Source organism: Sturnus vulgaris, chromosome 5, assembly GCF_052056855.1.
Source record: "Sturnus vulgaris isolate bStuVul1 chromosome 5, bStuVul1.hap1, whole genome shotgun sequence".
In the NCBI taxonomy this organism is placed as follows: Eukaryota; Metazoa; Chordata; class Aves; order Passeriformes; family Sturnidae; genus Sturnus; species Sturnus vulgaris.
The window spans coordinates 14,697,295-14,710,129 of NC_142247.1; the positions used below are offsets into that span (position 1 = coordinate 14,697,295).

General features: G+C 41.0%; 1 protein-coding gene across 1 annotated transcript; it reads right to left on the minus strand.

Annotated features, from left to right (window-relative positions):
- Positions 1–5,826: 5,826 nt before the first annotated feature.
- On the minus strand, positions 5,827–8,506 carry IL22 (interleukin 22). Its single transcript, XM_014879105.2, has 5 exons — positions 8,257–8,506; positions 7,397–7,462; positions 7,157–7,300; positions 6,890–6,955; positions 5,827–6,492 (listed from the first exon to the last, which is right to left on the minus strand). The coding sequence occupies exons 1-5, from the start codon at positions 8,449–8,451 to the stop codon at positions 6,379–6,381; spliced, it is 585 nt and encodes a 194-aa protein (XP_014734591.1). The 5' UTR covers positions 8,452–8,506; the 3' UTR covers positions 5,827–6,378.
- Between the last annotated feature and the right edge of the window lie 4,329 nt (positions 8,507–12,835).

The window sequence follows — 12,835 nt, forward strand, 5'->3', positions numbered from 1 at the left end:
CTCTGCTCTGCTCTGCTCTGCCCTGCTCTGCTCTGCTCTGCTCTGCTCTGCCCTGCTCTGCTCTGCCCTGCTCTGCCCTGCTCTGCTCTGCTCTGCCCTGCCCTGCTCTGCCCTGCTCTGCCCTGCTCTGCTCTTCACTGCTCTGCTGCTGGCAGGGCTGGGGACAGGCTCAGCCGGTGCCCCTGGGCAGCACTCAGCTCTGCGCTGCCTTCTGGCACCAAAGCTAGGGCACATGACTCATACACGGCTACTATCAAAATGAGGAGAGTGTGTGGTGTGTCAGCAATTTGCAGGATCAGAGTCTTGGTCATTGATTTGTTTCGAGTTCTCAGAAATCCATGTCGTGTAAGAACTGAATCACTGGCAGATATTAAATGAGAGCACAATGACAACACCCAGCAGCTCCCTGTTTTGGGGACTACAAGCTCACATGCCAAGTTTAACCAGATATCTCATGTGCAAGTCCTGCATTTTCTGAGACACACATGGTTCCTGTCAAGCCATGGTGCCTTCCTAAACTTAATTGAACCTCTATTATATAGAGGAGGAATGAACACAGTGCTGATGTTCACATTAATGACTACAAACCAATCGTATTTTTTGCCAAATGCTGTCCTTGACAAACAAGCACTCTCTTTTTGAGTTGTCAAAGTAAAAATAAGTTGATAATCACCAAATCTGCTAATATCTACCTAAAAATCTCGGTTGCAGAATTTATTTATTTGGTAACATATGAAAAAGAGAGAATCTGAAATGTCTTCCCCTATTCAACACTGTCAGGACTCACATTATAAAGGATAACTACTAAAGGAAGAAAGCTGGTCAAACCAGAAACTTTACAGATTTGTTTGGCAAGAAGCATTAATGTAAGACAAGGTTTGGATATTTTTAGACCAACAATTAATACAAGGTCACTGCAAAGATGAGCAGCATCTAAACTTTATTTTGGAACCTCTGCTTCTTAAACAAGTGTTTATACACTATATTTTCATGAAAAAGACTTTCATCAGAGCAGTCCTATTCATCACTTCCATTATCTGTGTTGAAACCTTTTTTCCTTTATTTTTTCTTTTTTCTTTTTTTTCTTTTTTTTTCTTTTTTTTTCTTTTTTTTTCTTTTTTTTTTTTTGTGGGGGGGAATATAATTAACATATAAATACACAAACTACAAGTCTGATCTTACACACTTTGAAGTCAATAGGTGTTTTCTTTCTACCTTCTGTGGAGCAGGACCAGATGCAGGATGAACTGATCCATTAGGGAGCTCTTACATCACAAGGCCTAATCAGAAAGTCAATCTTCATAATTGCACAGCTTTTAAACTTTACCATAGATGCATGATTGCTCCATTCTTTTCACATCATAAGGAACATCATCACTATTCTTTAAATGTGCAGAAGGAGTCAGAAATCTTTCTTTTGGAAAAAACTGTAGAACAAAGTGAACTTTAAAGTGGTGCAATTTTGCAGTTTTTGGAAAACAACATCACTTTGCATTCAGTCATTTGAAACTAGGGCTACAATTTCCAGGGGAAAAACCTTACTAGTTCTTGACGAAACAACCATAAAACAGTTTCAAGTAAGCTAGTTAAAGACATATTTATCAGTCTGGTTTTTTTCAAAATATTTTTATCCATGCTGCCCTTGGCTGAAGAGAAAATATTTTTAGTTTAGAAGATTGCCTTTTTTTATATATATATATAATTTGAACTTGGATAAGAAAAAAGGCCAGATCCTGGAAATATTAAATGTTGTGCTTGAATCCTTCATATTGGAAAAATATTTAGATTTGGGTCCCACAAGCTAGTTTGCTGAGGATAAACGGTTCTTCTCAATATAATTTTTACTTTAATTTCTCCATAGGGGAAGAAAGATGTAGGAATCTTTTCTTTTCAAACTGTTCATCATTGAATTCCAAATTAAACTACAGAAACTGACACATGTGAACTTGGCCAAGGATTTGTGTTTTAAAGATTAACAGAGAGAGTGATTTCCTAGACTTGAGAAGAAATCTTTTCACTTGCAATGTTGTTTAGCACTTTTGTTAGTGGTGAAGTTCATACAGTTAATCTGATAATGTCTGCAGCTTTGTGTTAACCATGAAAAATGTGTCACAAATGGATTTGTGCTATGAATCATGTGTAACCCCAGAAGTGTCATCAGCCTTAGCATAGTCTGTGTTTTGTAGTTTACCTCACACAAATTTTACTTTCTAACAAATTCTTGAATGGCGTAGAATACCGGTCTGGATTGCCTGAGAGGTTGCATTACTTTCCATCCTAGATGTATTATTTGTGGACACACACATTTAGAGAGTTAGAGAATTACAGCTTGGAAATTCTTTTTCAGGCCTGGATTTCTCCTGACTCTCAGGTCCATTCCCAGGCTGACAAGCTGGGTCTTTCCCGTGGGATACATCCTGAGGTATGGATGTTTTTCCCAATTATCCAATGAGCTCCTGTCCTGTCCTAGCTGCATGTAACACACTTTAAATATGGGCTGTCCGTACAATAAAGTTTGCCTTTTTTCCCTAAAAAAGTCCATGTGTGTTACTGTCCTTTCTCTCTCTTTTTAGCACAGTGACCACAATTATTTTATGTAATGTATTTTTTGGGTAGTGGCCTGCCAAAAATACCCAGGGTCCCACAGAACTGCATTGTAGGTTTTTCCTTCTTTCTGTGGTCATTACCTTGTTCCTGTCAGTATCACACACAAGCCTGAGACTGATTCTAATGTCTCTGGCAACCTTGCTTCACATTAACAGGCCAGTTCTGCTCCCAGTTACAGTGACTTTACAAACATCCCTCTTGATGATGACTGTCACGGAAAAGTTTGTCAGGCTTTTACTGCTGTTCACTGCAGTCCACGCCTCCTACAGAGCAGCTAATTGTTTAGCTAATTGTGCTTTAAAGCACAAGCTGACACAATCTCTTGCCACTGATTTATGAACAGGATAGCTCCAACATTTTGTATTGCCTAGAGTATACTTCTAGGAGCAAATTGGAAACATCAAGCCTGTATTATTCTGGGTCACTTGGGGAGTATATACTCATACATTGAATATGTAAATCTCTTAACCGAGTAACACGAGTAACACGTTAGGCAATGTATTTAAGACATGTTTCTTAAACTGTCACCAATGCTTACTCAGCAGGATGTGGAAACTTCTGTTCATGCTTTGGGTTCTCTCTTCACCATATGACATTTCAGAGGCAGATTTATAAATGTTTATAAATGTTTTATAATTATCTGTGTAGGAAAAAAAAGCACCTGCTCTGGTCACCAAATATAAGAGAAGGGGACGAAGAGTCAATGAAATTCAAATTTGACAGTAGCATGGTCTGTGAATTTTTGCTCAGGAAGAGGTCCTGCAGCCCTCCAATGAAGGATGAGGAGCAGGTGCTTTCCCTAAGCTCGCTAGTTGAGGATCCCTGGGAATTGCAAAGAGTCTATGATTTGGAGGCAGAAAATGGAAAGGAAAACAGGGCAGCAGAAATTAGAATTGTGTGAATAATGGAGTTTCTCATTGGTGACCCAATCGAAAAATTAAACCAAAATAATTAATTTTGGGTAGGCCCAAAGCACTTGTCTGACTCAAAATGAAACAGCTCATTTTGCGTTCAAATCTCTTTTCAGCCTTTGAAAGAAATGTACATAAAACCAAGACACAAACTATTTAGAAAATGTCGGAAAGAAACATTTCAGCAAGATTTTCCTTTTCTGAGCTGGAGCTATTAACTGAATTAAAATCCAGTTTACCTGACTGAAACTACATTTTTATTTTCTTTTGGTCAGTAATTGTTTGTCCCAGACATTTCATCCTCCTTAAGGGAAACCTGATCTGACTTTTATTTCCTTCGTTTGCTCAAAACTGACCATCACCACCATCCTTCACACATCCACAAGTCACACATACCCTGCAAGAAAACCTGAGAAGGAAGTGCTGCAAAGTTTGCTGTGTGGCATTTCCAGGGCTCCAGCTCATGGGGTTTCTGTGGTAGAGTCTTCCAGCTGGTGGTTTTTAGGGTTGGAGAAGTTGATATTTAATTGACTTCATTTTTATACTTTTGTAGACCAACAGCTTTTAATCTGGGTTAAGCCCCAGTGTGGAAAACTTGAGAGACTGATTTTACATTTCTGGGTAGGGCAACTCAATAAGGACAATGTAGAAGAGATCTAAAGGAAGTAGAAGAAGGAAATAAGTTATTTATCCATTTGTGAAGTGATTTTATCAACAAGGAACAGCTCATGTGGCTCATGGTCTGGTCTCTATTTATCACTAAGGAACAAAACAGGTACTTTTAGGGTAAAGTCATGTTATCCTGCCTAAAGTCACAATCTTTATAAACCTCTAATGTAGACCAGAGAAATGACACCTGTATAATTCCTCTTATCATCCACTGACTATACAGGGAGACAGATGTAGTTCAAGGAAAGACTGTATGGCAAAGGTCAGTGATGTGAAGTGAACTATTCATCTGGTGTTTAAACTCCCCTCCTTTGCTGTCAGTTCTCACAAGTTTGAGTGATAAGAAAAAGGATGCTGGCCAATAGCTCTTGACAACATCATTCCTTATCCCAGAAGAAAGGAAATATATATCCAACTGAATATATAAGAAAGGTTAAATCCCTGAAACTGTCATGCAGTACCAGATCCTGGCTGCCTGTTATTACTGGGTCCTTTCTGCCTTGTGTGAACAGGCATGTAAATCATATGTTGTGATATGCAAATGAAAGTGTGGGGGAAAGTAAACCATGATGAATGCATCTAGTTTGATAGGCAACAGGCATCCACCACCCAAATGAACCATGTGCCAGTCTAATATGTGATTTCCCACAAGAAGTGTTGTGATTTCAGTTCACATAAATCATATTCAAAATAGGTATGGATGGATGCTTTTAAATCCATCTTTAATTTGCTCTGGTTCAGAAGCAACATTTTTTTAAATGTGGAGAGGATACTTGTGGCCCTGATGAATAAATGGTAAGGCCTTGCTCAAGAAGACTTCAGCAATTGCTGGAATCTGCTATTACATATTTCTTCTGGCTTTCTGATTATTTGGATGCTTTCCACCCCTTTAACCTTGGTCCATTCACCACTTTCCCTGGCTACACCAGAGCAACTCTTCTCTTTGCCAGGAGACATTGCTGAAGGACATGACAGTGTTAAACAGTGTTTCGGGGACTTGAGGGTTTTTTTCTGTCTCGGAGTTTGTGTTGAGAGTAGGCACCAAACATTTTCTTCTGAAGGACTCTCAGACCCCTGATGCTGCAGAACACCATTTGTGCTCAGTGTGCTATGCATGGGCAGTGGGAATGCAGAGCTCTGAGTTTTCATTAGCAGCTGCTGCCTGTTTGTCTCCACATGACCTGACCCTTGGGGACAGTTTGGGACTTTCCATCAGCAGCTCCTCGAGGGGGATCTTGTCTCTGCATGTACCGAGGCAGAACCAGTGAACCAAACCAATGACCTTCAGGAGTGATGTTATTTTTCCCACCATCCTCTACAAGAAAGGTTGACTGACATGCTTCCCACTAAGCCCTGGCCTGTGAGAAGTTGAAATTGCAGGCTTATGGTGAAGAAGCATAGCCCCAAGCAGAGCTTCCTTTCTGAGCACCAGAATACAGCCACTAGTCCAGCAGCTCCACAGGCACAATGTGCTTGAAGAAAAGACAAAAGCTCTGCAAATGGCAATATTCGAGGACCAAAATATTTATTATAATAAATTAAAGTGCAAGCATTTATAAAACGTTCCATCTGCATATAAATATCACACAGCAGTGTTGATTTCTGGTAAAGCTTCATAAATACATTTTCTTGGATATTTTTCAATTAATCTATATAAATAAAATATTGTATAATTATTACCTTAAAATTAGTTATTACTTAAAATAAGTTACCATTAAATACAAACGATTAAAATTATTTCTGAAATCGTCTGAATTACCAACTTTTCAGGCAAAGGTCAGAAGAGGGCAATATATGCAAGTGAGATTTCCAGCTAGGAGTCTCAAAACATCCTGGCTAAAATATCACATCAAAACATCAATGCCTTGATGAAAGCTGATCCATAGGTGTCAAATTTCAGTATATAAAAGACAGAAATAGTTGCCTCATTCCTGTGAAGATGAAGAGGACAGAACAGTGCTTCTGTAAATAACTGATTCCCTGTATTGCAATCGAGAGGCAGTGTCCTGGAATTTTCATTTTCAAAGAAGGCAGCAATATGCATCCTGTCTCTGCTCACTTAGTTTGCTAGTTTTGACACAAGTGAAAAACATAATGCATCTGGGGGGAATGGACATAATCGCAGCTAATCAATTTGAGGTATTGCAGGAGGTCTGCAGAGACATCTCTTCAAGCCTGATGCAGAATTTTTTCAGTTTTTCTTCTTGTTACTTCCTTTCTTTGGGACATCAGTACAGGCATTTTCCACGTAGTCAAATAGTAAATCCAGCTCTCCAATGGCTTTAGTCTTTCCATTTTCTCCCAACTAGAAAAGAGTAGAAGGCAAATCTCAGCAACTAGTTATTTTCTGGAAAATTTAATTTAGGATTGTCACAGAAACTGAATCAATAATTTACTTTCCTAATTCTCTTGCACAGTTCTGTTGGTCTCATTGTATCATAAGATATAAATTAGTTCATTCAAATATAGACTAGCATATAAGTTTCCTGCAACCTTTTGAAGATTTAAATTACCATAACGAGAGCTAACAGGACAAGTGAGGGAGGGCTGGAAGGGGAAATATCATTAATGCCCTCTTTAATGCCCTCGTAGGCTCCATATCCTAAATAATCTCGAGTTTGTTTCATAATTAAGACAGCCTTAATCCAACTAAATGACTAGTGTTTGAAACTGCTCTTTCTAAATATTTGAGAGAAATGTACCTGATCCATTTTGTTCTTCATTTGTTCCAGGTTCTTTTCAATGTGTTCTCTCTGTCCTGAGAATAGCTAAAAGAAAGGAAACATCCAGACGTAAGATGGACAGCTATATGCAACAATGCACTATTTTTTTCTTTTTCATACCTCCCTATTAACTCTGACTTTCGTATCTTTGATTTGAAGTTTCCTTTCATATCACTGCCTTTTGCCACTTCTGAGATTTAGGAGCAGCGATGAGAGTCAGAGGGAAAGAAACTCAGTGTTACTCACACAACTGCTCAGCTCGGAGGTCAGGGATGCCAAGAACTGTGCCACCTCCTCAACATAAGGGTACTGGTTCTTGACTTCAGTGAGGAGAACATCTTTTACTACAAGCTCCACAACTCTCTTCATCAGGTAGCAGCGGTTGTTTTCCTATGGATGAAAGTAAGAGGTCCTGTTGAATCAAGGCAAGAGATCACTAAGTGCTGCAGAGGGGTGCAAAGAACAGGCTCTCCATGTAAGGCTTACCCTGATGCTAACAAAGAGCTGCTGCCCGATCAATCTGTTGTCCGTGTCCTTGTCTGAGGCACTGGCCTGAGAGGAAAAAAGGAAGTGTCAGGTGGCGATGGAAACCCTACTTAAATTAAAGATTAATAATAAACCCAAAAGATTTCATCAGCAATGAAAGTACAGGCAAAATGAGGGAATGGACACCACAGTCTGTTACAGGTAGATAAGACTGGACATCATGTCTGTTTCTCCCCTCAGCTGGGTGAGATTCAAGATCAGTATTGCAGGAAAATAAATAAGCTGAAGTCTGAATTCATATCCTCCACTTAAAAGTCAGAAGTTGTTGTGGTTATGGTGACTAAACCAGATGCTGCAGGTGGCTGACCTCACAGTGGCCCACAATGCTGCTGGGAGGTGCTGGGTGGTGTGCACCCAGGGAGACCCACCCATGGCAAAAGCAGCCGAGAAACCTGCCCTAGCAGAGCACTGTGAGACACCTGAGCATCTGCTTGGCTGTGACTGGAGTCATGGACAGGCCCAGCCCCAAATGAACTGAGCAAATTGAGAAATTTAATGTCATATTTCACAATTTACCCACTTCGGCAGCAGCTGCTTGAAAGGAAGCAGCTGTGCTGTCCCAGGGGCTGCCTTTCCCTTGGGGAGCAGCAGGAGAGGCAGAGGCTTCCCCTGGCTACACAGCCAGCAGGCAATGGACCTGCTCCACACACCCAAACTCTGCCTTAACTGCAAATGCACTTTTTTTTTTTTCTGGAGAAAGGCAGGGGAAAGAGGGAGGAATGCCAAAGGCTAGAGGTCACAGCACCAACAGAGGAGTAGGTGCTCAGATCCCACCGTGAGGAGCACATGAATGACTATACCATTTTAGCCAAGGTGTAGGTGCGATTCCTGATGTAGGGCTGCTGGAAGTTGATCTTCCTGAGCCTGCAGGCGTGATGGGCAGTGGAAGCCCCTTTCAGGGGCAGAGAGCTGGTGAGAAGAAGGAGGAGACAGCAACAGCAGCAGAAGAAAACCCATCCTGGGAAGCTCTTGGACCAGGTGTGCAGGGAGGCCATGGCTCACAGTCTGGAATCTCCGTCCCAGCAGGCTGCAGGCACCGGGCTCGGCGCTGATGTGAGAGAAGGCAGCGTTAGCACCAAGGAGAGCAGGTGAAGCAAAGTGAGAGCAGCACAAAGGCTGCAAGCCTTACCTTTGCTGTGGTTCTTGATGTGCTCTGCAGGAGGTGAGCTGCACCTTATATAGGGCCACCAACATCTCTCTCAGCTGTTTTTTTTGGGGTACTGGTGGTGAAATAAAAATGACATCAGCAAGTCTCTTACTTTCCAGAGTCCTCTTCTGAGAACTACCTAACCACTTCAGAACCCACAAATACAAATTCAAGGCCATCAAAATCTTCAGTTTCCTATAAAAAAAACCCCAAATATTAATGTGGGGCAAAGCAGGGGGTTTTACCAGGGTAGGAATCCTGAATTCTTTTTGCATAAAAATATTTGAGAATTTTATGAGTTTGTGCCTCCTGTCCCAACTATAATGTACTTACTTGATTGGCAATTTGATGGCAGAAAACCATCAAATCTTCTGTGGAACAAGGCTGGTTTCACTGCTGCTGACTGGTGCACACAAGTGATCAGGGACTGTATCAGAACCAAAGCACTGACCACCTTTCCCTCACAGTGGCCCACTGGAGTCACTGGCCATCTGCACATCACTGTGCAATCCTCTCCGAGAGAACAGAAACTGTGTAGGACCAACACTGCATTTATCACATGCCTGATTTCTAAATTCCCTTTTTCAAAATTATTTATATTTAAGGCTGTAATCAGATATAATGACCAGAGCTGTGGTCGTGTACTTATCCAGGTGATTTCCATGTTCCTAAGCTAACATGAAGGCAGTGTTGCACCTTCAGTCTGAAACACCATGCATTGTTCCAAACGGGAAACTGCACTCTTTAAATGGTAATTTGCAACCCATCTGTAGACAGTGATGTGTGAGAACACAGAACTGGTACAAATATAAACTCCTGGTTTTCTATTACCCACAAACTACACAGGTGACAAACAGGAGAAAACAGATCTGGAAAACCAAGGCTGCAGTTCTGCCTCTGAGAGTGGATATCTGAGAGCTCTGAGGGTGGGCATCCATCTGGCTGGGCTCCATTCTTTGTGGCTCAGGTTCTCAGGACAAGACCCATTATCAACCTAACCTCATGGTCTGAGATGTCCAGATCTTTTTCTTACACCTGAAAGGATGCAGTTAAAAGCTGAGTGGAAAGAGGTTTATTTTTCAGCCTCCTCTGATGCATCTGCAGCATGAATTTATCCCTCCATGTCTCAGTCCTGCCTCAATTGCCCTTAGACACCTGCTGCATCAGCTCTGCATAGATGTGTGCCCTTGAAGCTGCACCCTGTAGCCATCATCACCACCTCCTTTTCCATGCCCCTCTCAGGCACCCATTCTCATGACCAGCCTTCAACAGCATCTTGACTTCAGCAGGCAGCAAGAAAGTGAGTCTGGACCCAGGATATCAAGTGTAGTTCACACCCAAATGCACCACAAGGGTATTCAAGAATATATTTCTAAACTCTTTTCCACATATATTTCAAGTTAATAGCTCCAGGGGGGTACAGGTTAATGAGAAGATGAAAGGCTGAGTTTTACTTAACCAAAAGACAGACATTAAAGACCAAACAGGGAGAATCCTGACAAATCCTGCTTTGAAGTGTTGACCCTCCCTGGAATGCATTTCCACTAACTCCTCCCCAGGTGTTAAACACACCTGATAACCAAAGTCTGCTTCTAACTGAGGTTTCTCCAGCAGCTCATCCATCAGAACTGAAGTCCTATACCCAGAAGAGGAGCTGTGGACAGGCATTCAGATCCCTTGTACTCTTATCCTTCTGGCAGATGTTACCTCTCCATCCCTTTGGTCACTCACTCATCAGACAAAGATCCAGCTTTCCTAGCCTCTTTCTGTGGCTCCAATCCCATGGAAAGAGTGCATGAGGTAAGTAGGTGCTGTGCCACACCCATCAGTTCAAATCACTGTGAGGAGCTCACCTCGTCTCTTGTCCTGATGATATTTAAACAAAATTAGGCAGATTAATGAGGAATTAGATACTGAATCTTTCTTCTGCCCCTTCCTATGCAGTAATTACAGGATGTCTTCTGTCTTCCTGATTTTTTATTTGAAACCCCATACACTACACTAGGATGTACCTATTTTCATAGAAAACCTTAAGTGAGCTTCCCATCTGTCTCAGCCATGTCACTTTTTGTGGCATCATGTCCTCCTTCTGAGTCTGTTTCAGTTGTTTAGTTTACCTTGCTATTTTCCAGACACTGAGATGCTGAAATGCAAATTTCAAGTTCATTAATTCATGTTTTACAAATTCTGGTTTTATGACATTCTTTAAACTTTTACATTATTTACCCTTTTGTTTGCAGCTGTGAATTACAACTATCTTTCATTCCTCTAGCTTACTCTGAGTGTGGTCCAGCCCAAAAGCAAACAGCCAAGATGCTACCAGACACTAACACGAGCAGACTTTAGGGTTCCCACATTCATGAGACCATTCCTGGCCTCTTCCCATGACTGTTGGTCCTGGATGTACCACAGAGCTATGGTGTAGCCATAGTCATGGCTGCAGCAATTCCTTATGATATGTCAATAGAATTTCTTTGGAAGTGGAGATACACCTCCCATTCCCAGGGCCTTGTATTTCTGTTATGAGATCGCATTCAGCAAAGACTAGTCACAGTTACCACATCTTTCCACTGGCTACCACACCCTGGATACACATCCAGCAATACTTCCCACGGAAAGATGGGACTAAACCAGCACTAGTGCTGGGTCTCACTCCAGCCCCCAGCTGAAATGCAGAGAGACACTTCAGCTCTGTGTTTTCTGCTACATTTGAGGAAGGGTTTATCTTTATTCTTGTCTGAGGAGGAAATACAATGGACTTTTGAAATACAAGGTCTTGAATCAGAACCCCAGAGTGAAGCCCAGGGAAATTGTTTGGTTGGATTCCCCTTCCCAAACAGGCTACTCTGAACTGAACAGCAGAGGAGATCAGTGGAAGGAAAGCTCCCTTCATTTAAAATGTGGTGCTCTGGATGAAACCATCACTGGAAGGTCTTACTTTGTGGAGAAAGAGTAAACTTCACAAAACACATCTGAAAAATGATGGGGAAGTAATTTCTTATTTCATTATCTTTTAATAGGTTTATTTATATTTTTAATGTTTAAGGCTAGTAGCACTGTTTAAAATATAAAATTCTTCCAAGAAAACGTATCTCCTTTATTTTCATTTTAATTAAAAACTACCAAAGACATTTAATCTTCTATAAAGTATTCTTCTCTGTATTTTTTCAAGTAAAATTAACTAAGGAAATTATTTTGAAGTAATGGGTCACTTTTTCTCCCTGGTACTGCCCCAAGAGTTAAGTGTCTGTCCTATCACTTAACTCACCTATAAACCTTTAAAGTCTTATTACTTGGAACTTTCCTAATTCATTAAGAAACCATAGTGGTAAATATTCTCGACAATGACTTCTTGACCCATTTTAAAGACAGAGGATTTTTTGAGGAGTACTGGAACTCTGCATCACATCTATTTCTAAAGCCACAGACACTTCCTTCTGACTTTGAATGAGGTCACAGGTGAGCAATCAATACTGTACTTTGATTTTCAGCTCCTGTGCATCAGCAGCGAAATACTAGCAGGCAGCAGGAATTTTCTTGGGCTTCAGTACATTTCCAATGAGCCAGGATTATACTGCATTATTGGAAATGTCAGGACTGCAACTAGACTAGAAATACTGTCAAGAGTTGGCATGTGAAAAAGCGAGCCTGCATATTGTGCTCTTGGATCATTCCTATGACAATGAGATTCTCCCCCCTTAACCACTGGTATGAATGGGCCATAGGTCATGTAACACCTAAAACTGAACACTCCATCTCATTTTGCTCCTGCTCATTTGTGAAGCAGTCAGCTGTCACGTCCATTTTATCTCAGTTCTCTGCTTTTGTCCAGACTTTTAAACTTCCAAAGATTAAACTAGACTATAGAATTGTTTCAGCTAAAGCTCCAGTAAAGTCTTATTTTAATCAGCTCTCTGCCAGCAATGAAAATCTCAGTAATGGAAAATTAATTCTTCTCTACAAAACTTGAAAATAAGCTTTTCTGTAATCCAGCCTTCTTTACGGAAATATCCTAGTACACAGGCAAGTGTCTTCTGGGCACGGTCATTGGGAGTGGCAGAAGGGATTCAGCTTCCACAGAGGAAATGGTACCAATACAGAGACTGGGAGAGGACATGTAGCATTTGACCATTATATTTTTGCTTTGGTTTTTGTTTTGGGTTTTTTGGTTTTTTGGTTTTTTTTAATAAGTGTAATGTTATGTAAGAAATTATGAGTCCTTTGGAAGAAGA

Bases quoted from the DNA above. Each gene is read 5' to 3' on its own strand.
- IL22 (XM_014879105.2), bottom strand. From the start codon at position 8,451: ATGGCCTCCCTGCACACCTGGTCCAAGAGCTTCCCAGGATGGGTTTTC. The intron at 7,463-8,256 runs GTATAGTCATTC...TTTTCCTCTCAG, and splicing joins CCTACACCTTGGCTAAAATG to GCCAGTGCCTCAGACAAGGA. The intron at 6,493-6,889 runs GTACATTTCTCT...ACTCTTTTCTAG, and splicing joins TGAAGAACAAAATGGATCAG to TTGGGAGAAAATGGAAAGAC.